Here is a 26732-nt window from a genome sequence, read left to right on the forward strand (position 1 = left end):
AATGGAGTTTCGACTGTTTTACCCCTTATCCATACTGTGTCACCGATAAAATATCGCCATGATATCAATATCGATGTCTATGATACCATTATGGATCACCCAATACGATACCGATACCGATACCTCAAATGCTCAAACCATGAGCCCAGTAGCCATTCGGTTTGTCATTTCAATCCCTGGAACTTTGAAACGATCAAATAAAAACGTGACTCATCATTGGCTCATCGTGATCCGTGACGTGTCAAATCGTGGCAACGATAACATTTAAACGCGGTTTCAATCCTGCCATCCTCCAAATAGTGGTGGGCCTGTGGCAGTGTATCTCTCTCTCTCTCTCCGCCAAAAATTCGAGGGAATCCTACCTCAGAATCACCAATTTCGTTCTCTTCCAGAGATTTTTCTCAGTGCCCACAATTTATCTTCTTGAGCTTTAGATTCTTCGTTGTTCGCTTTTAATCTCCCAAGGAAGGTGTTTATCAATGAAGTATGTAGTTGGAAGTTTCTTTGCGGAGAACCCTCTCTACTCACAACGAATTATAGCACATGGACAGAAAGGATGAACCCCACAAGGTGAATCAAACCCTCTCAGCGCTGAAAGATTTGGTTTTTTCTTAATTGCTTTCACTTGATTTGATCTTCACAACTTCCAGTGAAATCTCCCTGTTCCAGGTTTTTATTTATTTATTTATTTATTTATTTATTATTATTATTATTATTATTATTATTATTATTATTATTATTTTGGTTGGTGTGGTTGGTCTGGTTTTGTTCTCCTCGAGTTTTAGGGTTTTATTATTATTATTATTATTTATATTTTTTATTGTTTATGCTTTTCGTTCAATACTGTTTGTTCTCCTTGTGCTAATCACATTCGTACCTTTTGAAAGAGCGGTTTCATGAACAATGCTGTATTTTGTGATTGGGAAGCTTCTGAAGTCGGCATTTAATCGAAAGAGCTTTGACATATGGACTATGTAATTTGGTTATGGTTCGAACTTGATCTTACTAATGCTTCCTCTACCAGCTTAAGTCATTATTTGTTCTTGATGTTTTGCAATGTGAGTAGTTAAAGGCAGTTATTTCCTATGACTTAAGAGTAGCTTTGAAATTCTTCATATGCAAAGAAGCTTACATGATTGGGAGCTGGAGGAGAATTGTTTCAAATGGTGGCTAAACTTGTGGTAGAGGGACTGAGGGGAAAGAAGATTCTGAGATACGTGTGAGGGTTGGTTGTGATTATTTTCTGTTGAATCCTTTCATAGACCCATGCAGCACAGAAGACATTGGATGGGCACTCTCTGATGCTCTCTAAAAGATCCCTTCATGTTGATAACAACAAGGGATAAGCTTCTAAGTGGACCACCCAGTGAGCAGGGTTATGGTGATGTGTAGCAAATGTGTGTGCTAATCACCATATACTTGTACTGCTTTGTCAGTAGGCATATTTGGGAGGATACTTTTGAAGTCGAATGGATCATGCTCTCATCAGTAAAAGGAGACAAGGATTGGCACAGAAGATATTACCCCTTGCAATGAATGGAAATCCCACCCTCCTTTTTTTTGCTCTTGCGGGGTGGGAGGTTCGGAGGGGGGATGATACGATTCCTCTTGAAGAAGAAAGGCTGGACACCTCAACAGAAGATGTGGCAAAGTATCTAACGGCTTTGGGACCCACACGACATTCTTCAAGAGAGAAGAAACGTCCTTCAACATTAAGGGACTATGTGTAAAAAGGGGGAATAATTTTGTTGGGATATGGGGAATTATGATTGGCTATCACAGGTAGTAAAAGACAAAGAGAATGTGTATAAGAGAACATCTGGCATAATGAAATGGGGAGAATATCATTGCCTTCTTTCATTCTTCTTATTTTCTCTCTGGAGGAGCTACCCTCGAAGCTAGCAACCATTCTATTGAGTTTTATTCATCAATTTGGTGCTTTCACTGAGAACCTCTGAAGGTCGCAACGAACATGGCGAAAGGGACTCGGCTGCTACAGGTGGATGAAACCCTCAAGACATTGGGAGATACGGTAACGGCACAAGGAGGTCGGCTGGACTCACTTCAGACTAGCTTCACTGAGTGTTTTGCAGACCAGCAACGTTCTATCTCGGAGCTCGCTTTACGACTCACCACCATAGATGGAAGACTAGAGCAGGCCCTCCGCCTTGCCGCCCCACTCCCAGAATCACGCTCGGGAACATCTAACACACCGCCTTCTGTTGGAACGATTCCTCCATATGTGACGAACCCCATCTAGACGCGCACCATACGACTGGATTTCCCACGCTTCGATGGCGGCAACCCCAGTGGCTGGATCTTCAAGGCTGAAAGGTTCTTCGACTATCATAACACGCCAGATGAACAACGCCTGACTGTTTCTTCCTTTCACATGGATGGCCCGGCCCTCCAGTGGTTCCAATGGATGTTTCGCTCTAACCAGTTCACGACGTGGACTGCGTTTACCCAATCTCTAGAGGTACGTTTTGGACCAATGGAATTTGATGATCCTTAGGCGACTCTTGCCAAGCTTAATCAGACAACCTCCGTTGCCGACTACCAAACTTGATTAGAAGTATTAGCAAATCGCACTACTACTATTCCACCTTTTTTTGTGAGCTGCTTCGTATCGAGGCTGCGAACAGACATTAGGAATGAGGTAATGGAGTTCCGGCCAACCACTATGTCCCAGGAAATTGGACTTGCCCGCCTTCAAGAGGCTAAACTGATGGAATCACGGCGAAATTTTTTTCAACCACCACCACCAAGAGGATTACTCCTTGCTCCTCTGCAAGCGCCACTAGCGCTTCCTGCCCCACAAACTCAAATTCCGATCAAGAGGCTATCACTAGCGGAGATGCAACAACGCCGTGAAAAGGGGTTGTGCTACAACTGCGAGGAGAAATTTTCACCTGGACATCGCTGTAAGACTCGATAACTTTTCTTACTGAAGTATGACGAGGGTGATACGTTGGCTGAGTCTCCAGAAACATTGGATGAGCAAATTTCCGACGGAGTTACCCTTCCAATAGCAGAGACCACAACTGAGCTATCTTACCACTCTCTGATAGGGGGAAACTCGCCGACTACGATCCGTTTCACAGGGTATGTTGATGGTTACCCTATTCAGATCTTGATTGATGGAGGCAGTACTCACAATTTCATACAGAGCCGGGTTGCATAGCATTTGGGCCTTTCCATTGAAGCATCTCCTAGCATCACCGTCATGGTTGGTAGCGGCAACCGAATGGCTTGCGAAGGACTGATCAGAAAATTACCAGTTAAGTTACATCATCACTCTTTTCAAATTGATGCATATGTGTTACCTCCAAGGATTAAAGTATCGGTATCGGTCGCCGTATCGATCGACCAAAATTAAGATACGTATCGAAAGGTATCGTATCGTATCGGAGATACACTAAGATACGCTAAAGATACACACATAAATGGATAGGAAACATTTTTTTACACTTTTGCATAAAGAATTTGTTAAAAAAAGCTATTGATAACATGTATTATGCATAAACACTAAATTGAGGGTATCGTACTAAGAATTCAAGGTCTGTAGTTGTCCCATAAATGTAAAATCCTTGTTCCCAACTTTGATTTCTACTTTAGTTAGAGAGAAAAATGGCTGACAGCAACTTTGGAACAAAAACCCTTCAAAAAATCATTTTTTTCTGAAAAATTACCCATATTGGCCATTATATGACCGTAGCGCCGATACATATCGATACTCACCGATATGTACCGATATATATATCGGTACTCACCGATACATGCTGATATATACCGATACGTATCGATCGATACATATCGATACTCACCGATACGTACCAATACATATCGAAACGTACATTTTACCTCAATTTTATATTTTTCATAGAGTCGTATTGAGGCATGTCGTATCGTATCGATGTGTATTAGTGGTGTATTAATGCATATTGGTATGTATTGTAGGATATATATCGATACGAAATGATTTAAAAAATTCAATGTATCGTATCGATGTGTATCGTATCGGCCGACTAAATTTAAGATACGTATCGAAGGGTATCGTATCGGTATCAGAGATACTTAAAACCATGGTTACCTCTGTTTGGTGCAGACCTGGTGCTAGGAGTTCAATGGCTTGCCCAACTGGGTCCAGTACTCTTTGACTACAGCAAACTGACTTTGGAGTTTAGAGATGGCGATAAGAAGGTGACTCTGACTGGCGGCCTGTCGCTTATTCCCACCCAGCTCTGTTATCAGGAAGTGCGACGTATCGTGGATACAGGATCGTTCGTTGCCCTGTTTCAATTAGAGTTGCAGCAACCATCAGCCACACCAACTGCTTGTGAAAATACCGAGTTGCATGACCTATTGAGTTCATATGCTACAGTGTTTGCTACGCCACATGGCCTACCACCCACCAGATCACAAGATCATGCCATCCATCTATTTCTAGGGACACAGCCAGTGAATGTGCAGCCCTACCACTACCCACATTTTCAAAAGGGGGAAATCGAGTGCCTGGTGACAGACATACTGGCTGACGGTGTAATTAGACCAAGCACCAACCCGTTTTCTTCACCCTTACTGCTAGTTAAAAAAAAGATGGGACGTAGCGGTTTTGTGTAGACTACAGGGCCCTCAATGTGGTGACGGTCAAGGATCGGTTCCTTATTCCAACTGTAAATGAGCTTTTGGATGAGTTGCACGGTGCATGGTATTTTTCCAAACTAGATCTGAGATCAGGCTATCACCAGATTCGGATTCAGGTAGAGGACATGTAAAAAACGGCATTTCGAACCCATGATGGGCATTTTGAGTTCCTTGTTATGCCATTTGGCCTCACCAACGCCCCATCCACTTTTCAAGCCACCATGAATTCCATATTCCGACCCTTCCTAAGGCGTTTCGTGTTGGTTTTCTTTGATGATCTCTTGGTGTATAGTCCATCATGGTCGGCCCATATACAACATTTGGGAGAGGTCCTCCACACTCTTAAGGTCTATGAATTATATGCCAAAGAATCCAAATGTGCATTTGGGCAGAGGTCCATAGAATACTTGGGCCACATAGTGTCAGCCCATGGGGTGAAAATGGATCCTAATAAAATAGTGGCCATGATGGATTGGCCCATTCCCCCATCAGTAAAGGAACCCAGAGGCTTTTTGCGGCTCACGGGCTATTATCAGTGGTTTGTGCGCAGCTATGCCCACAAGGCAGCACCACTTACAGATCTACCAAAAAAGGGGAATTTTCACGGACTCCAGTTGCTTAGGCCGCTTTTGAAATTCTACGCCAAGCAATGACGTTGGCACCAATCTTGCGCTTACTGGACTTCACCATTCCTTTTACAGTAGAGACTAATGCCTCAGGGGTTGGTATAGGCGCTGTTCTATCACAAGAAAATCACCCCGTTGCATACTTTAGCAAAAAACTGTCACCAAGGATGCAAGCCGCTTCCACGTATGTGCATGAAATGTATGCCATCACCCAAGCCGTCATACGGTAGCGCCAATACTTACTTGGAAGGAGATTTATCATCAAAACAGACCAGAAAAGTCTGAAGGAACTGACCAAGCAGACCATTCAGACCCCAGAGCAGCAACACTGGTTGTCAAAACTCCTTGGCTTTGTATTTGATATATGTTACGGCCCCGGCAAGGACAACATTGTCGTTGATGCGTTGTCCCGGAGTGCATTGCATGCCACGGTGTTCTTATCATTCGCTGCACCATCACCTGATTTTTTAGAACAGTTGAGTGTCGAGCATAGTTGTCACGGCGACAAGGTGTACCAAGGCGGTGGAGGGTTGTCTAAGCGCTTAGGCGAGAAGGCGTTCGTCTTAAGGCGAACAAGTTTTATTTTTTATTTTCCCTATTTTCTAACATTTTTTAGTAAGTTATATTTACCTTGTATCATAAAAAATCAAGATTAAGCTACATCAAGTCATTAAAAATCAACATTTAGCCACATTAAATCATAAAAAATTAACATTAAGTCATATTAAGTTTTAAAAAATCAACATCTAGAGAAATGCTCTTATTCTATAATAAGTTTGACTGGTCAAATGATTTTATTTTTACATGAGACTTTTTGTATTAGTTATAAAATAAAACCAACTTTCTAACAAGTCTAAGATTACTTAAATCTGAGTTGCAACGACAAAGTTATACTTCAGTCAAACTTATTTTTAAGTGCGCGAATACTGTTAAAATCGCCTGAATGAAAATAATTTTATGAATATCAAAACAAAATATTATTTTACCGGACTTTTGGTTTTTAACAATGTTTTAACATGATATAATTTATAAAATTTTCATAATTGAGAAAAACCCTAGCATTTAAAAGTTGAAAATCGTCCCTATAACCAAAATCCAGTTTTTGTTCTTGGACTGGGGGGTTGACTTTTTATCCTTTTGGAATTTGATTTTTAAACTATTTTTATTGGATTCAAATAGGGGGTATTTGCTTATTTATGAATAATATCTTAAGTAAATCATTTACTTGAATGATATTTGGCATAAATAAGTGCCAAAACACAAGGGGACATGCAGTGCAACAAGGCGGCTGTTGCCTAGGCCCTAGGCAAACCGCCTAGACGCCTAGTCGTCGCCTAGGTGACGCCTTGACAACTATACTGTCGAGGTAGCCGCTAGTCCAGCACTACGCACCATCGCCGAAGATTTTTTCACCACCCCACTATTTACAAGGGGTATTCAGCTCAAAACGGACTACTGTATTATAGGCGGGTATTACCACCCGACTCCCTTCTTTGTGATGTCTTCCTCAAGGAGTTCCATTCATCTCTTGTAGGAGGGCACGCTAGGTTTCTCAAGACTTTCAAACGAATGGCTACCAACTTCTTTTGGCGGGGAATGCGTGGCTATATCAAGCAATATGTTGCTTCTTGTACTGTATGCCAGCAGATGAAATCTCTCTCAACCTCCCCTGCAGGGCTTTTACAACCCTTGCCGATTCCCGAACAAATATGGGAAGATCTCTCAACGGACTTCATTGTTGGGTTGCCCAATTCCGGTGGAAAAACCGCCATCCTGGTAATGGTGGATCGTTTAACAAAGTATGCTCATTTCTGTCCTCTATCTAGCAATTTTACAAGTACTAAGGTTGCCGAAGTCTTTGCCGCTAGCATCACCAAACTACATGGGCTTTCTCGCTCTATTGTGAGCGACCGTGACCCTCTATTTATCAACAACTTTTGGCGTGAGTTATTCCGACTGCAGGGCACCACCTTGGCTATGAGCACCGCCTACCATCCCCAGACCGACGGCCAGACCGAGGTCCTTAATCGATGCCTTGAAATGTATCTGCGCAGTTTTGTATCGGACAACCCCTCGCTTTGGGTCAAATTCCTTCATTGGGCCAAGTACTGGTACAACACTTCTTTTCATTCAGCCACCCCTTTCCAGACAGTATATGGCCGGCCACCCCCTACGTTACAGAGATACATTCCAGATACGTCCCTCAGTGCCGCAGTGGACCAAGACTTACGCTCCCGTGATGAAGTATTGCGCACCCTCAAACTCAATCTGGTTCGGGCTCAAGCAAGGATGAAAAGCCAAGCCAACAAGAGTTGAACTGATAGGGAATTTACAGAAGGAGAATGGGTCCTGGTTAAGCTCCGCCCATATCGGCAGAAATCTGTGGCCTTGAGAACACATCAAAAGCTGGGGGAGCAATACTTTGGGCTGTTTCAAATCATGGCTCGGGTAGGGAAAGTTTCCTACAAGCTGGGATTACCCACCTCGGCACGTCTCCACCCAGTGTTCCATATTTCCCTACTCAAATGGTACGTTGGGACACCACCACTGCAGCCGGAACCACTACCGCCCATCTTATCGTACCCTGCTACGACCCCAACACCAGCTGCTGTTTTGAGTAACGACACCCTGCTTCGACGTGGCCACCAAGTTTCTCAAGCGTTGATACAGTGGGAAGGCTTTCCCATGGAGGATGCATCTTGGGAGGATCTATTGGTATTGCAACGTTTATACCCACAACTGAACCTTGAGGACAAGGTTTCTCTCGATGGGGATACCAATGATACGATTCCTCTTGAAGAAGAAGGGCTGGACACCTCAACAGAAGATGTGGCAAAGTCTCTTAACGGCTTTGGGACCCACACGACATTCTTCAAGAGAGAAGAAACGTCCTTCAACATTAAGGGACTATGTGTAAAAAGGGGGAATAATTCTGTTGGGATATGGGGAATTATGATTGGCTATTACAGGTAGTAAAAGACAAAGAGAATGTGTATAAGAGAACATCTGGCATAATGAAATGGGGAGAATATCATTGCCTTCTTTCATTCTTCTTATTTTCTCTCTGGAGGAGCTACCCTCAAAGCTAGCAACCATTCTATTGAGTTTCATCCATCAGGGGATGCTGGAGTGGGGTACAAAAAGGAAATCTGAACTATATGAGCAGCAACCATTCCTCTGAAATCATCAAACAAAAGTGTGATAGATCTTGGGGTGTAGATGGGGCATAACTCCATATCTGGTCACTTTTGTGCATCTCAAGGTTCGAAAACTTGCCGAAATCTTGGATATTTCGGTATTTTTTTTTCACTGAGATGAAATAGCATAGAAAATATAAAAGTACATAATTTCGGTCATCTCGGTCATTTCGTTCCAAAAAAATTCACTATTTGGTCAAAATTCCGGCCATATCGGTCATTTCCTTTATCTCATTTCGCTAATTTCGGACACTTCAGCCATTAGTCCCCTAAAATGGCCAGCGAAACACATGGGAAAAAGCACCATTTCGATGAAATTTCGGTGGTTTTGAAACTGCCGAAACAAAACGAGTTCTTGAACCTTTGGTACATCTTCCTCAGTTCATTTGAAAGGAAGTCTGCAGCCAAATTCACTTCTTTAAAGCTGAAAGGGTGTCAGTGTGTCACTGTCTAATTCCTTCCATGGGGTCCCTCAATCATTGGCTCTTCTTGGATTGCAATAGTAATTGTAGTTTTTTATGATGTAAGGAGTATATAGCTATATTGGTGCCCTTGGGAAAATAACCCCCCCCCCCTACGGGCATTTTTATCTCCATTCTTTTTCTTTATAAATGTAAATACCATTATAAAAAAGAAGGCAGGGGGGAGTGGACTTCTCAGTTTTAATGTAGGGCCATGCTATTCTAAGGACAATTTTTGCTACATGGTTGTATTTTCAGGTTCTATGTGTTGGATCAACTCTCACTTAATTTTCTTTATTCCACCTAGTTGCTTGTTTTTCTTTGGCATTTTTGGTGACCTTATTGCTTTTGTCAACTCCAAGATATAATGCACTTCCCCATGGCAATGTTTTGGTAAAAGCATCTTACATTTTGTTAGTGCTACAGAAATGCAAACAAGCTAAAATTCGAAGTTTCTGCTCTCACAAAAACTGACGATGAAAATTTCGTGTACTGAGCATTTTTTATTACTTTTTTTTAACCATATGCTCTAGGGTTCCCTAGAAAAGCAGTGCTGGGAATTTCCTGCTTTTGTTGGGATCTGAGACAAGAAGAAAGGAATTTCTAAATAAAAATTTCTGATGCTAAAAGCATGATATTTGTCTGTAAGTGTCCTGAAAAGTTTTTTGCTTTTGTTGACCTTATATAAAATCCTTGGAACACCTAACACCTACTCTTTGTTATGATCATTCTTCTTTCCTATAAAGATCATTGGTCTTCTTAAGTAACACTTCTTCTTGCTCCTCCAATGACCCTGCTGATGGCTTATCTCAATATCTCAACAGATCATCCAATATATCCCTTGCTCATTAAATAGACTAACACTATTACAAGTCCTACTAGAAATAGGAAATAACAAATCAGAATAGGAAACCAACAGTCCTAATGGGACTGATCGTATTTCATGAATATGATATCTGTGTGATGTATGGAATATATGACAAAGGTGGAGTGTTGGAGTATTTCTATTGATTGGTCATGTCATATAGGCCAGAAAACGCCATGGGAGAGGTCTGCGACTTGCGAAGACTTCTTCCTTTCCCACGATAAATTCCTAACAAGCTTTAATCTTGATCTTTTACCAGTTTAAACCTAGTCCTCTCTGGTCTTGTTGAAGTCATACTTTTTTTTCTTGCACCTCTAATGATCTGGGTGATGACCTTTGTCAAGCTCTCTGTATATATATACACACACACATATTTATATGTATATATATATATATATATGGCGCGGATCTTTATTTTTTACTAGTTTAGATGAAGTTTGTTTATTTAATCTTTTTTTTTTGGCGGGGGGGGGTGGGGTGGGGACATGCATAGATGCAAGCCATCTCCCCCAAACTCCTTTTTTACTTCTCTGCTTCAATAAGGACTAATGAAAGAGCCTTTTTTTTTTTACCCATTGTAGTCTTTTTTTTTCCTTTCAGCTTTGATCAAACTAATTAAAGGGCTTTATTCTGTGCTCCCTGGACCAACTTTTCTGCGATTATGTCTAGAGTACTGATGAAGTTATTGAACCTGACTAATTTATTAGGTACTACCTTTGCAAGACAATGAAGGTAGCACTCAAACTTTTAACATATCACTGCCTGTAAATATATTTATGCTATACGTATGATCTCCAATTTGGAGAATCAACTGAGAACTGACCAAATGCAAATCAGAATATCCAACCACAAACACCACCCCCCCACCCTCCCCCCCCCCCCCCAAAAAAAAAAAAAAAAAAAAAGGATATCCATTCAATTTTAATCTCTCTTGGGATCTGGTTTGATGAAACAATTGGATGGCGTCTTGGATGTTTCTGGTGCAATTTTAGGTGATTTGATCGACAGGATATGGAATTACGTCTTTTTTAGAATTTTCTAGTGGTTAAAATGTATCATGGATGCATTAAGAAAATGCTTGAAGTGCTGATGGGATCATGGGAAGGGGAAATTCAGGTTCCTATGGACATGATAATACATACACATGGACATTCTATCTAGAGTTCTAGACTGTTGTCGAATACTTCAAATCAGCTCATATTTGGGGTGAGGGAGCTTCTTTAGTTGGGACATGATTCTATGCATCTTTGAGTGTCAACCTGGACCATTTTCCTTTATTCCTGAATTATAGAACAACAAATGTTATAAGATTAATGTTCCAGTCCAAGTAATGAGAATGAAGGTGCAGTGGGAGGGATTGATTTCCAATGCTGTCATATCTATAGGTCCATCCTGGGAGAACATTGTTAGAATTGACCTAATTATATGGATATCCCATCGACATAAATTTTTCCCTGCTTCTTTATATGAATCTACAGATTTTGTGGTTATGATTATTATCCTGATGGGATAATCTAGCTAAACATAACCTTTTAATCAGCTGACCAGTCCATGCATGTCTGTGAAATTTCTTGGTACGCTGTTGGTATATCCTTATGGTTCATTTGGCAAGTGCTTTATATTTCCTATAGAGTAGACATATCTAACCAGGATCTTCCAGCCACAGTCGTTATTTGCCAGTGATCTATAACTTAAACCTTATACTGCCGCAAGTCTACTAGGAAAGTGTAAACCTCCAGTCTGTAGGTCTCATGTATGAAATTTTGCTGGCCAAAGAACCAACCACCCAGGATATTATCATTTTGATATCGGCGGAACTTTCACATTTTTCTAAGCAGAATGTGATATATCAGATTATTTGTCTTATCTGGTAAGGTCATTAGTCTTCAAAGTCTTCTAGATGGGCCTATTGAATGAATGGTATGCTCATATGCCATATACTATCCGCAAAGTTTATATTTTTATGAAGTCTGACTACAATCTATGTGACTTGGACTTTCAGTTTTTCAATTCATAATTGAATACTTTCCGGATTTGTTTCTGACTAGAATCTTTTGTCTTTTTCAAGGATTACTACAAAGTTTTGGAGGTTGATTATGACGCAACAGAAGAGAAAATCAAATTAAATTATCGAAGGCTTGCATTGGTTTGTGACCTATATTTCTCGTAAACTATCTTGAGAATTGAGATTCTTCTTCTTCACTCTCTTGTGGTTATGGATCATTATTTTCAGTAATTTTTTTCTATTGCTTCATCATGAATATTTATTCCTTAAACCTATTGGAGAGTAGCTGAGAAATTTTTTTTATATTTTCTGTCCATAGAAGTGGCATCCTGACAAACACAAGGGCAACAGTGCTGTCACTGCAAAGTTCCAAGAGATCAATGAAGCTTATAAAGGTAATTCTCATGAATTGTATTGAAGTTTAATATTTGACAAACTACCGCATGGATCATTAGTCATTACTGGTAGAATTTTACATTGTTTGGTATGCAACTATGCATGTTTGAGGAACAAAGTTTTGTCTTTGAGCTCTAAGTGATACCATACCTGTGGTGCATCAATTTGGACCATTGAGTTGGTGGGAAAAGCTGGTTGTAGCTGAACATAATGTTTGTTGGTTATCTTATCCAACTTCGAAAACAATAAGGCCCAATTTGTTTAGAGGGGAGTTTGGGGTGGGAATGTTGTCAGGATGGGACCCATGTGTTGGGGTTATGGGCAGGGAAAGGAAAGATGAAGAAATGCTAATCTTTTCCCACCCCAAAAGAGTTTGGTTAACATATTTCCATGTGGGATCTTCCATAGAATAAAGTGAGATGATTGAGATATGACGACGGAGATGGATGGATCGTCTCCCTGTGACTACTCCAATGGGTTCTGCCAAAAACCCATTTTCTTCTTTTGGGAGGTCAAGGAGCGAGTCCTATTTGATTCTTAGAACATCAGCAACCCAAGTTTTCTCTCTCAATTCTGATTTCCTTTTTTTTCTGGCGAAGCTCCCTGATTTCTGAAATGCAAACTTATTTTTCTTCTTCTGAATCATAGATTTCTAACCTCCGGTGCTAGAGATGGTATGCATCTTGGACCATCTTTCTTCCTTCGTTGTTCTGCACTTTTGTTGCAACTGCCACCACCTATCTCTGCAATTTACAAAACCAAGTCAATAGAACTCCTCTGTCCTGCAATGTAACAGGAGTTTGCAAAGCAATACACAGGCTGCCTTGAGTGATGATGGAAACATTGTGAGGAAAGTGTGAGGAGCACTGGCGGATCTGCTTGGAACATCTCTAGGGAGAGACTATGATCGGGAATGAAGATGATGTGGTTGAGTCACTAGAGGGTTTCATTCTTCTACAGAGAAGTAGAAAACCACCCAATTTTTGGGGTCCTTCCTCTGTGGTTCCAGATGCGATGTCAATGCAGCGGGGGAGGGAGCCAAAGCAGTTGGGAGAGAGAAACAGGGGCCGTTTTAAAATTTCCCACCCCATGGGCTGTGGTGGGAATTGGGAAGGAGATGGGGTGAAGGCCGCATCAGCAAACGGGAAAGCTCAACTCCCAGTGTTGTTTGGGAGCCATAGCTCACCCCTTGTTCCCACCCCATCAAAACCCCTCTAAAAAGAAGGCCCTAAAGAGATGATAAGAAAACCATGATAACTAAGAGATGTGTGGTTTTGACCGAGGGAGCCAAAGTGGTTGGGAGAAAGATGGGGTGAAGGCCGCATCAGCAGACGGGAAAGCTCAACTCCCAATGTTGTTTGGGAGCCAAAGCTCACCCCTTGTTCCCACCCCATCAAAAGCCCTCTAAAAAGAAGGCCCTAAAGAGATGATAAGAAAACAATGATAAGTAAGAGATGTGTGGTTTTGACTGAGGGTAGAAAGGGGGAAAACAAGCTGATTCATGAGTAGTTGACAAAGATAAGATTTCCACGTTGTCCAATTTAAAGCTTCAGAGCAACCAAGTGGTATCCTAATAATTGTGTGACCTGAATATTCTCATACACTCATTAATGTAGTATTGTAATTGAAAGATCAAAACAGTACCAGAATACAAGATCCTTTCGCAGGGAATAAAATTCCAGATTAGGAGAATGATTAATAACAGTAAATTAGAATAGTACCAAACTGGAATCCAGTTTATGAATTGGGTAGATGAACTGTTAGTCAAAATCTTGAGGGAATCTAATGGCTAGATTTCTTAACCTCAAAAACATGTAGTAGATGATCTTCTAGAAGAAAAGGTTTTAGTTGCAGAATATTCTCAGAAATATAACGAACTTGTTAATGGCAGTGAATAGAGAAGAAGAAGAAAATCCAGTAGAAAATGGCGGCAAAAAGAACATGAACATAAAGACAATCCACCCGGGCTTCTTTCCGCAAGGTTTCAATTGGATCAAACATCAATTCTTTTCTTGATCACACACAAAGGGTTTCTTTATCAAACACAAGATCTTTGATGGAGAAGGGGGACGACAAGGCTTTTCATTAATCGATTTTTGTGTACAATGCTAGGCCTTCTTACAAACTTATATAGAAAATTCAAAACTTTACTCCTACACTAAAAAAAGGGAAAGGGTTAACCCTATCCTTAACTAATAAGGTAACCAAAACTGACTCGGAAACTATAATAATAAAGGAAACTAACTCAAAACAGAGGTGGAGTTATAGAATCCTAATCTAGCCTAACTAAAACACTTGATGACAAGTAAAATAAAGAAATAAAGACCCTAACTTAGGGTCTCTTTATCATTTTTTATTTTGTTTATGACCTCTTTAAAAAGAAATCGTTAATGGAAATCATTTTTTATCTAAAAATACAAGCTGTTTGGTAACTACCACACACAATAGATTATTGATGAGAAATATGTTTGGTATGCAACAACAACACAACTCAACCTTATCCCAATTACATGGGGTCGACTACATGGATCCGTGAAAAAAAAAATGTTTGGTATGCATATGTGCAAATTATTTTTATAACGGTTTTTTAAGAAATTGGTGGGTGAAGACCTCTTCACCCATCTTCCCCCCAAACTCTTGAATGAGAACCATAATTCTAACTCTCGTGTTCTTGACTCAATCATGAGTTTTATTTTAATTATTTTATGTTATTCAACTAGCTTTTCTTTTACCTGATTTCAGTTAGGTATTCATTTTATTTGAGCAGTGGTTCTGAATTAGTAAAATACAGCTACTTCTGTGTTAGTAAAATCTAGGATTCCCGTCCAAAAGAGCTCTTCTTGTCTCAATGTCTTGTCCATAAGGCACCAGCCTTAGCTTAAATCAGCTCTAGGTTTCCCAATTTAAAATGCATAAAAGAGAGCAACCTAAAGATTGTCCTTTCTGTGTCTTGGTTTCTTTCAAAACCTAAAACTTTGTTCGTTAGGAATTGGGATGGCTAAAGGTAACAGAAGATGGAACATGAAACTAAGGATTAAAGTTTCGGTATCAGTTGCCTTATCGGTTGGCCAAAATTAAGATACGTATCGTAGGGTATCGTATCGTATCGGAGATACACTAAGATACGCTAAAGATACACAAATAAATGGATAGGAAACATTTTTTAAACACTTTTGCATAAAGAATTTGTTAAAAAAAGCTATTGATAACATGTATTATGCATAAACACTAAATTGAGGGTATCGCACTAAGAATTCAAGGTTTGTAGTTGTCTCATAAATGTAAAATCCTTGTTCCTAACCTTGATTTTTCACTTTAGTTAGAGAGAAATATGGCTGGCAGCAACTTTGGAACAAAAACCCCTCAAAAAATCGTGTTTTTCTGAAAAATTACCCATCTTGGCCATTATATGACTGTAGTGCACTGTATCGGTACATACCATTACCGATACATACCGATCGATACATATCGATACGTACTGATACATACAAATCAATACATATCGATACTCACCGATATGTATAGATACGTACATTTCACCTTGATTTTATATTTTTCATAGTCGTATCGGTGCATATCTTATCGTATCGATGTGTATCGGTGGCGTATTGAGGCATATCAGTACGTATGGTAGGATATATATCGATACGAAAGGATTTTAAAAATTTCATGTATCGTATCGGTGTGTATCGTATTGGTCGGCTAAATTTAAGATACATATCAGAGGATATCGTATCGGTATCGGAGATACTTTAAACCATGCATGAAACAAAGGATTGAAAGTCATTAGCTAGATTATATTGGGTAAATGTCTGTAACAAGAATGAAGAAATTAGCCCTAGAAGCGGTCTTGCAGGCTGCTGTCTAGCTAGATCTGGCAGCTTCCTTTGCTTTACCACTGCCGAAACCAAGTTATCCTCTGAAATCGAGCAAAGCTTAAGCTGCGACAGAACCATTGAAGATGACGAAGATGATGATAATGAGACTGAGTTGGAGCCGTTCGCACTGTGGTGACGGACATATGGGAAAGAGCGTGCGTCGTCCCTATGCAGTGGAGTTGTCAGCATCATGGGTCGAAGTTGGACTTGCTTGGCCATAGTAGAGCACGCATTGCTTCATATGAGCCTTTTATGTGTGTTTTTTTTTTTTTTTTTTTGGTGTGTGTGTGTTAGATTGCATTTTTACCTTTTACCCTCGCATTGAAGGAAGCTCTTTATATGAACCTTTTATGTGTTTGTTTTTGTGTTAGATTGCGTTTTTACATTTTTCCCCTCATACTTTAGTTATTAGAACACGTGCTCATTAGAGTTGAGTGCGTAATGAAGGAAAAATGGTTTTTGGCCAAAACACAAAAATAACTCTTGACCTTATTTTGGATTTTGTATTCTCCTTTTTTCTTTTTCTTTTTTTTCCCCCTATTTTTATTTTTTATTTTTTAAATAGAAATAGGGTCCATAAATGATACCAAACACACACAAAAAAAAATTTATGTCAGAAAAAAAAAACAAAAACAAAAATGATACCAAAGAGACCCTTAACTAATACTGTATGCCTAGACTTATAGGCCCGTTAAAATAGCTCATTACAATGAAACACAAGGGATCAAAGGCCAAATACATACATAACCCGTCCCAAGGCTTATTTCCAATAAAATAAGCCTATTTAGATGATTTAACTGCATCACTCATAGTTGGACCATGGTAATGGTAAATCAACAAATTAGTTTTGCCTCCATTGCTGCCTAATTTGGTGTCAATTTGATTGATCTTTTGGTACTTGAGCTTATTAAATTCCATGAACCCACTTCTATCAGAAATTATTAAATGATCGATCCCAAAATTAAATCCACTATTTTGCTTCTTCTTTTTCTTATTATTATTTTATGTTTTTCTCTCAGTATTGAGTGATCCAGCTAAACGACTTGATTATGATTTGTTGGGAAACTATGAGATTGACAAATACACTTTGCGGGTAAGTGTTATTGGATCACTTTATGACTCAATGGCTTATTTATGTTGGAATTAGGGCTTTGCAGCTTTGTCAATTTTTCTTTCTGTATTATCTTTTACAAGAAATTAGAATAGATCTGAAGGACAATGTTGCTGATGGTTTCGATTGGTTTGGTTTTTTAATACAGGAATATCTTGCACGATTCAAAGGAATGATACTCACTTGCAACGGGCTTGGTATACCCCATACTTCAATATGGTAATGTATCTGTAACAGTGCTTTCCATCTTTGAGGATCATTTTGTATTGTGTGTTTGGACACAATTAGATATTTTTGACAATACGTAACTGTTGAATTTAGTCTGTCCAATCTGCTGTGTCAATAATTATGGAAATATGACATATAGGCAAGGATTAAAGTATTGGTATCGGTCGGCTAAATTTAAGATACATATCGGAGGGTTCGTAATGTATCGAAGATAAACTAAGATATGCTAAAGATCAAGGATTAAAGTATCACTATTGGTCGTCGTATCGATCGGCTAAATTTAAAATACGTATCGGAGATACTTTAAATCATGCATATAGGTGGATATTCTGCAGTTTTTTCTTCTTTTTTTCTTGGTTTAGTTCATGAGTTTCTCTCTGTATGTATTATGCATACCTATGTGTGGGTGTACCTCATGGAACCCTTCTCTTTTCAAGATTATGCTAGATTAGATCTCTAGGGGCTTTGTCATAGGCTTTTTCTACATCAATAAATACCATGTAGAGATCCTTTTTGCCCTCTCTACATCTTTCCATGAGCCTCCTAAGTACATAGCATCCATTGTGGATCAGCCAGGCATAAAACCAAATTGGTTTTCTGAAATAATAATTTCTTTTCACATGTGGGTTTCTATAACCCTCTCTAATGTAGAAGTAGGTTACAAAGTAACTACCTCCAATGTGTTACCGCCCCAAACCCCATATCAGACAAACTCTGTACTTAGCTTGACAAAATCAGAAGTAACTACAGGGAAACAAGGTAACTAGAACCAGAAATAAACCCCCAAGGATTTAAAAACAAAACCAGCAGCAAACCCAATCAAAGGACTCAACCTTCAAGAGTGAGAAAAAACCTGCGGCTGGGCCCAAAGAGGATACCTGCGGTTGGATCAGTAGGCTTCTGATTGAGCTCCAATTAAGGTCGAAGGTAGACCCTGATGTGAGGAAGAAAACCTCTAAAATTGAAGTGATTCTTCTGGCTGGGCTAAAAGTTACCTACTTTCTTGATTTCAGACCTAAGATAGAGAATTAGAAAAACCCTTCAAGAACCGAAGGGGATCTGAACAGCTGGCCTTCATATGAGGATCGAGTGATCCTTTGATGGAGTAGAACACACCCTGAAGGGTTTTCAAAGCAGAACTTGAATGTGGGGGATGAGAGAGATCGACTGCCTTCAAGAATGGGAGATTCTTGGTTGGTCGATTCTGGTTTTGAAAGCTTTAACAGATCTGAAACTCTTCTCTGAATCCTCACAGCATCAGTAGATAACAGAAATTAGTAGCAGTAAATTAAAAGTAGGGAAAGAGAAAGGGAACCAAGAGAATCGTTGGTGGGAGTGGCTGTCTCAGCCCGGGCATCTCTCGGCTGTTAGAAGCAATTGACTACAATCTTTATTAATTCAAATCTGAAATTCTGGGTACAATAGCTCCCTTTAAATAGAGGGCAGAAACTATGCTAATAGCAGTCACATTATAAGTAGGAGTTGTACTTCTACTAGGACTAACATTAGAAACCTAGTCAACCTAGGAATCTAACTAGTCACTAACTACTGGCCACTAATGGGCCTAATTACAAGTAAATCGATGGCCACTAATGGGCCTTATTGAATTATAAAATGATGGGCCCAATGGGCCTTTATTAACTAATGACTAACTTAAATTAACACTTGAGTGGCTGTCTTAACTTTAGTGGATCGATGGGCCCTAACTTAAGTGGATCGATGGGCCCATCTTGCTGGCCGAAGGTCCTTTAACCTTAAGGCTGGTTCGATGGTTGCTTGGCTGGACCTCCCTCCTACAATAGTGGAGCCCATGATGGGGATCTACATCACTCTCCCTCCACCTTACATCAAATCAAATATAAACATGAAATGAAAGAAGTAATGCAAACTGAGAACACAAAGGGTTGGGAATCTCAGATGCAGACAGGTCCCCAGCCGACCCTCCCTAATTAGGGTTGGTCGAAGCCCAAAGGGGAAAAAGACCTTAATTCCCCTGCGGCACATAATTACATTTTCTAACAGGTGCATATTTCTTTTACCACATTTAAGTTCTTGTTGGGACATGAGAGAGAACTTTTTTTTTTTTTTAAAGAGTTTCTCTTCATGTGTCTACTTATTTGAACGCGACTGTTGACATCCCCTGATCAATGTGCAAGGCATGTATTCATTGTGACCTTGCGCATCAGATCATGAGATTGAAGTAGTTACTTTAAACATGGTGGCATAAGGAGTAATTGACAATGGATTGGAGAAAATCCAAATCTTCAAAACCAGCCGATGCAAACTGCCCAAACTTGGATAGTGTTGCCTTGTAAGGGTAATGAAGCACTCATCCCAAAATTATCTGATTATGATGAAGGGCTGGTGAGATGGGTCAAATAGGGTTTTAAGAGAAAACCCTAAATTTAGAGAAGGGATATTAACCAGAAAAAACTCGGCAAGTCTGACCACAAGGTATGGTCGATCTCCTCTCGAGGGGTCTCCTCAAAAACTCAGCTGAATCTGTGGACGGGATCCCAAAAATCGTTGGGATCAAGGTTTTGGAGAAAAACCTTGATTCTTGGCAACCGAATCCTAATCAATTCTTGTAAGGTTTTTTTTTGGATTTAAAACATTGAGGTAGTGTGTATGACAGCAACTAGATTAATATGAATCACCTCATTAGTGTTGTCTCGTGGAGGATTAGGGAGACAGAGGAAGTAAAGAAGGTGGAGGTTGAGAAAAGGAGGTTAAGAAGGGATGGAGGCTTGCGATTTAAGGAAGGAGAGAAAAAAAGCTGAAAACCTAGATCAGAGAATTTGGCTCTAATACCATGTTAATGTCATGACTAGGGTAGAATGCTTGTGTTCAATGAGACCACACAAGCCTTTATTTATAATAAAGCAAAAGAGAAGGAAAAATTACGAGTATGCCCCCCTTCAGCCGACCCTCATTAATTAGGGTTGGTGGTAGGGGAAAAAGGCCTTAATTCCCCTGCAGCACTTAATTACATTTTCTAACAGGTGCATATTTCGTAAGCTTTGTACCACATTTAAGTTTCTTGTTGGGACATGATACATAATTTTTTTTTTTTAAAGAATTTCTCTTCATGTGTCTACTTATTTGAAGTTGACCGTTGACAAGCTTTTTTACTTTGTAAAGAGGTATCTAGAATATTGCAAAAAAAAAAAAAGAAAAAAATATATCTAAACATCATCAGTCCTAAAGCAGAGCAAGTCGAAAACTTCAAGTCTTTAAAGCACACACTGTAGGCTATGGATAGAAAACATGTCAAACAGATGGTTGGTGGACCACTTTTTGGACCATTCCATCAAATTATGGCAGTGCTAACCTAGAGGTTATAATGATACATAATTTCTGAACCTTTTGACTATGATTTAGAAGTGCAATTTTTTTTTTTTTGGGTGAAAATTTAGAAGTACAACTTACTTGACCAGAACTGTGCAAGCAACATGACTGTTGACATCCCCTGATCAATATGGTTAAGTCCTGTTTCTTTTCAAGTGGTTTATTGATAGATTGGTCACAAAATGGTCCGAGGACCAGCATAGCAGTAACTCATTTGATTCTTGTGGTGCCAGCACCCTAAGCCAATTTCATTTGCTACAAGGACAAAAATTAAGAAGCAGCCAATTAGTATTGAAGTAATTGGGATACATACCCCAAATGTAGTTCCAAATACATGGTGTAATATATATTATGCATACTAAATTCATATACTTGTATCAATATGCAGAGCCGATGACAGTTCTGATGTTTTTTTGCAGGTCACAACAGCTGATGGAAACAAATGAGTATGTGGATGAATAGCATAAGGAGATTGATATACATTTTGAGTTCATTACAATTTAGAGAGCTTCCAAACCAGTGGATGTGTGCATGTCTGATGGAATATGATTATCTCAGCTCAAAACCATTGCAACATTGGAGTTGGTTGAGAATGTACTTTTCAGTCTGTAATGTTGAACGATGAACTCCATTCTGGATGTATCTTAACTTTCTTTTGATATGATACACATATCTGCCTCTTTAGGGTTAAAGCTAAAGGGATAGATGCAATGGTGGATTTCAAACTTAGGACAAACTTCTCTGCAGTTCAGAACAATAACCCACTTCGATAACAGACGAAGCAAGCATCAGTATCAACTGTGAGGTGTTTATCCCTAGGGGAGGGGGGATAGGTAGGCCCCAAGGAGAGAGGAATCCTTTGGTTTCATTAATGAAGGGATCATTAAACCACAAGTGCCAGACATAGATGGTTCGGAAGTTGATAACATGATTATAAAGGTTGGGTTTGTCTGATTAACACATATGTAGGTGGTTACTGTAATTTGACTTTCTCATCCTTCATGTATTCATCGTAACACATCAAATCGAAGGGCAAAAATGGCTATTTGGCTGAAGGATTGGAGGTCTCACTAGATCGAGAGATTGTTAGAATGTCTAGTGTCAAGACCTAAAACTCTGGATCGGCCTTGGGTCGGTCTCAACCAATCCGGATCAGATTGGTATCCAGTGAGATCAAACTGGATCAAATGGATTTGCACATTTTTTTTATTAAAAAAGAAAAATAAGGGGGAGAAAAATGTGGTGTTTTGAGGCCTTTACAGACTGGGTTGATCATGGAACCGTTTCCTCCGGTGCGGGGAGGCAGTGGACGACTGAAAGCACCTGGGCACACACCCTGAGGTTCTTGCAGCCGTCCGGTGCCTCACTGCACTGGTGCGGGGAGGCAGAGGATCCTCAGGCATGATGATGATAGCAAATTTGCCCGACACTTTACATAAAACCATATTCTATGATTCATTTAGATTTCAGACACCCTTACCCCAGAAACGACGCATCTCTGCATCAGGAATCTTTTCTCACCTTCAACTCTTAAACAAAGGAACTCAAATAAAAAAATTAAAAAAAAATAAAACCCCAGAGCAGGGTTACAATGAAACGTTAGCCAACTGCCAACTTTATAAGTGGAAATTTTTTAGGCAATTTTTTCAGAAAGGAAGCTAATGAAATAAAATCTCATTGGTATCCTAATCAGATTCGATGTGACTGATGGTTCCTGTTCTTAGATCTCACATTCTCTCCAATCTCTTCGAAAGAGGAGGAGAAGGAAGAAGAAAACGTATCTATAAGAGAGATTCCAATCCAAATTCTATAAACAAAGTCTTCAATCCTGAACAACTGACCTACTTGCGTACCAAAAACAATTTTTTACTTTCAACGCACGATCTCAGATTCTCAGATTATCCGCAGAAAAATTTACCATCAGAAAGAAAAAAGAAAGACAGATTTAAGAACCCATTTGTAATTTGTTCATGAATTATATAATCCTCAATCACAGAATTCAATCAGTTACATTTACACGAGGAGAAGAAGAACAGAACAACTGAATCTGTTCAAGAAAGCTAACATTTTGAGGCCTCTCACTCCTCCTAATATACCCACTCGCCACTTTTTCGGAATATCTGCAAAACCCTTTCTCTCCATTGCTCCGCCACAGCTCCTCCCCATAGCTCCGATGGGCGTAATACGCCTCTACTCCGCCCGTCACTGCAATTCTCTTGTCAGTGCCGTTGGCAGCGGCTTCCTCGTCCGGAGAAATCTCTATCGGTAACCTCTCGTAGTGCCCACGACTTATTCCTTCTAACTCATCCATCCTTTCAAGCCCTTTTGCCGTAACTGCGTAAAGCTCTCCCCGGACTCGATCGCCATGGCCGCTGAGATTGATAAGGAAAGGGACACGAAAGGGGCCGCAGACGAGTGGGTATCTCTCGACGGTTCGGTAAACGCCGAGAAAGATGGCATCACCTGTTGGGATCAGGTCTTCGATTAGGCCGTGGTTTGGGAAGCCTCGTTTGAGGGTCCCGTAGGTGAAGATGAGTGTTCGGTTCTTCTCTTCAGCGCCCATCGACGTTTCTTCCTTCTGTTGAAATCTGTTTGTGGAAGCCTAAAGATATTGGTTGGTTTCAATTCTTGAAAGGGGAAGAGATCAGTGAATGAATGACATAAGATTGGAGGAATTATGTGGGATGTGGGGTCCACGGTGACAGTGCTTTAAGCGATTTTGGGAGAGGGTGTGGTGGTTTTGGCCTTTTGGGTTTGGGACGGATCCGAAACAAAAAAAAAAAAAAGGTTTGGGATGGATCATGGGTTGGTCCTTAATCCAAATTTATAAACAAGAAACTTGAATAAACGGTGTACCAAACAAACAATAAAAATAACTGGAAAAATGTTTTGTCGGGGAGTATGGCCCCCTGTGCGCAAGGATTTAGATCGAGGGCTAGGAATGGCTGGAGAGTGACCAGCTTGACAAAATACAATGAATCCCGACTATAGAGGATCTGATTGTTGTACTAGACAACATGGGGGTTGATATGATTGGCTTGCCCCCATGAAAGGGAAAATGATTTTTTTTTTTTTTTGTGCGCTTCCATTGGTCATGTTCGCACACAAAAACTGCATTCCCCCACAAGAAACACTTCCTTTAAAAGAAAAATGTCACTTCCGACTTTGGGTCCATGTTTTAATAACTCATAACCCGAGGACATGGGATCATCGATTTGGATCATGGTTCTTAATCTCGGTTCTTGGATTGGGATTGGTTCGACTAATACCAATCTGGATCGAATAGATTTATTCTTTGTTGCGGCGAGAAATCATCATAGGCTTCCTGCATGTCGCATAGAGGAACAACATGAGAAAGTGAGCACTGGATTGATCCGGCAGGGGATTCTCTGATGCCTAAGTTACATCTCCCTCAGCAAACAGTAATTCTAGTAAAGAATGGAAAAATCTCTATCCCCATGAAGGAGGTCTTACCTAGGTATTTATAGTTGAAGAATAGCAGTAGTACAGAGCCCCAATTGACAATTCTCGTAGTGCTAGTATTAGTCCAAATATAGTAAGAGTTATACTGGGAGAGTGAATTGAGGACATATCCCAATTATGGGAGTTCTTCATATCCCTCGTGGTTTGGGGGATCTCCTTCCTTCTAGGGAGAGATTGAAGTCCTTATAGGTGCCCTTTTCTGTTTAGGATGGATTTGATCCTCGGTTCGAGATTTTGTGTTGGATTAGGAGTGTATAACCTTGTGGTTGATGTGTTATGTATGTGGGACCCTGCAAATATCGAGTATCGAGTGACTCTAGATAAGCAGCTCGGTTATTGACTCGCCTCTGCCGAGCATTTGATGGTTGGCCACTAAAGTCTATGGATGTGGTTATAATCCGACCGTTTGGATATAGCTCAAACATTGTCTTGCCTAGACCTTCAACCGTAGTTCGGATATGGGTTGCCCATTCATGCACGCCGATCTTCATTCATGGGCAAAATTTGGTCACTTGGTAGCTGGCTTAATCACGGATGTGGGTCGGTAGTGTCATGTCCAACCTAGATAGCAGTCCTTGATCGGAAATGTAGCTCAGCCGCACCCAGATTGATGGACTTGCATCGTGCCAAGGCCTACCAGGCATGAACTCACTTTGTTCTATTGGGTCTATGAGGCGTGCTACCATTAGTGAGTATCTTTTTACTATAACACCATTATTTTCTTTTTTGATTTTTTTTTTTTTTAACCAATGTATCCGTGTTTGATCGGTCAAGACTCAGGATCAATCTCGACCAATACCGATCCAATACAAGAGAATTCATCGATACTAATATGAGGTTACGAATCATGATTTGGATTTCAAACAAGGATAATTAGCTAGTCAAACTAGGGTTGTAGGAATTTGGATTAGGCCAGGGCAATTCTAATTTGAATTGGGTGATTCCATTTTCCCACTTCCTCTAAATGAATCCAAGCCACGTATATTATGCTTATCTTAATGGCCCATCTAATACTATTACATGACAAAATAATATGACGACTCCTAATTTCATACTCAAATTCAATTGTATATTCTCCCATGTATCATGATGTAAATGTCCATGCATATAGCATGCCTATGTTATTTCGGCCACTATTTGTACTTTTCTATCCTGAATTTTAAACTCTAGTGCCAGTTTATTTGGATTGAAAAATATATATGAGTAGAGGCATTCACGAAATTTGGGCGACGCCATCTGAAAGATTTTTTCACCGACTAGATAAGCTTCTCTAACGGAGCCAACTAGATACTTAACCTTCTATCAAAAAGAAAATATCTTCCAATGAAATTTGAGGATGCTATTATCTGTCATGCATCCAAGAATGGTGTGTTAACTACGAAATCTGTTGCCAATTTCCTTCACTCTCAAAGATGCTCTCACTCTATGTCTGAATCAGTGATCAGGTCTCACATATGGAAACCCAAAAAGGTATTCCAAAATTAAATACTTCCTATAGAAATTTCTTAATGGCGGAGTTCAAAACAAAAGAAAATCCCCAACGCTTCTTTGACTTGGAGACCAAAACGCTCCTTCTGTCATCTTATGAGTGAATCAGATTGGCACTTATTTCTCTCTTGTCCCTTTACCAAACAAATCTGGGCAACTGGGATTTTGGGAGTCCAAACTGAATTTCTCCATGGCAATTCCATTCTTAGCATCACTAAAAGAAATCACTTCTCCAAAAATGAGTTTTCTTTTTCCTTCTCAGTATTCATCATTATATATATATATATATATATATATTAGGTATATATGTTGTATTGAGGAAAAAGAAAACGAAAATACAGAATAAGTCAACCCCTGCCAGCTACGCTTAGACAAGCAGAGGATGAAGGCCCCAAACAAGCCGGGACATATCCCGACAAACAAAAAGCAAAGGAAACCACTAATTACATCTGAAATAGACCGTACATTTCTTGTCTTCCTTCACAAAATCCAACAAGTCCTAATGAAATTCAGACGGGATTAATGTAACCTCTCCATCACCAGTATCCAAGGTTGTTAAGAAATCAGCCGGTTTATTAATCTCTCTCCAAACATGCCTAATCTTTTTTCGGGTCAACTAGTTAAGCAAAAGTAAATGAACAACTTTAAGTAAATGAATAGAAATTGAATTTGTTCATCCTCCATTTCAAACCTTAAAAGTAATTGAATTTCATTTTAGTCAAGTTGTTGAATAAAGTAACTTTATTAATCTGTCTTCAGTCAATTGAAAACCAAACTGATCGTATTGAGACGATAGTAGACTCATTAAAAGCCTCTACTCCGTCTACTTCTCAAGCTAAAAGTGAGCATATCTGGCCAACTTTTACTTCTCAACCTAGAAGCACTCCAAAAGAGTCTACTTCTCATCCAAGAAGCAACCAATCTGTCTTATTTAAACCTCCCCCAACCTTAGATATCCCAAAAAAGAAAATTGAGAAAACTGAGTCTAACATTCTTGAT

The 26732-nt window shown here is 39.8% G+C and overlaps 2 protein-coding genes across 2 annotated transcripts; one reads left to right on the forward strand and one right to left on the reverse strand.

Moving 5' to 3' along the window:
* Positions 1-280: 280 nt before the first annotated feature.
* LOC122058186 (dnAJ-like protein slr0093) lies at positions 281-21498 on the forward strand. The gene is made up of 6 exons (XM_042620731.1): positions 281-570; positions 11865-11942; positions 12121-12196; positions 17095-17168; positions 17335-17405; positions 21182-21498. The coding sequence occupies exons 1-6, from the start codon at positions 544-546 to the stop codon at positions 21222-21224; spliced, it is 369 nt and encodes a 122-aa protein (XP_042476665.1). The 5' UTR covers positions 281-543; the 3' UTR covers positions 21225-21498.
* A 1208-nt stretch (positions 21499-22706) lies between these two features.
* LOC122058230 (putative gamma-glutamylcyclotransferase At3g02910) lies at positions 22707-23468 on the reverse strand. Its single transcript, XM_042620812.1, has one exon. It carries the CDS (start codon positions 23323-23325, stop codon positions 22762-22764), a length of 564 nt encoding a protein of 187 aa, XP_042476746.1. The 5' UTR covers positions 23326-23468; the 3' UTR covers positions 22707-22761.
* Between the last annotated feature and the right edge of the window lie 3264 nt (positions 23469-26732).

This window comes from Macadamia integrifolia, chromosome 12, assembly GCF_013358625.1.
Source record: "Macadamia integrifolia cultivar HAES 741 chromosome 12, SCU_Mint_v3, whole genome shotgun sequence".
In the NCBI taxonomy this organism is placed as follows: domain Eukaryota; kingdom Viridiplantae; phylum Streptophyta; class Magnoliopsida; order Proteales; family Proteaceae; genus Macadamia; species Macadamia integrifolia.

Excerpts from the sequence above, each read along its gene's own strand:
- LOC122058186 (XM_042620731.1), top strand. The coding sequence starts at position 544 with ATGGACAGAAAGGATGAACCCCACAAG. Across the intron at positions 11,943-12,120 it reads ATTATCGAAGGCTTGCATTG|AAGTGGCATCCTGACAAACA; the intron begins GTTTGTGACCTA and ends TTCTGTCCATAG. Across the intron at positions 17,169-17,334 it reads TTGACAAATACACTTTGCGG|GAATATCTTGCACGATTCAA; the intron begins GTAAGTGTTATT and ends TTTTTAATACAG.
- LOC122058230 (XM_042620812.1), bottom strand. The coding sequence starts at position 23,325 with ATGGGCGCTGAAGAGAAGAACCGAACACTCATCTTCACCTACGGGACC.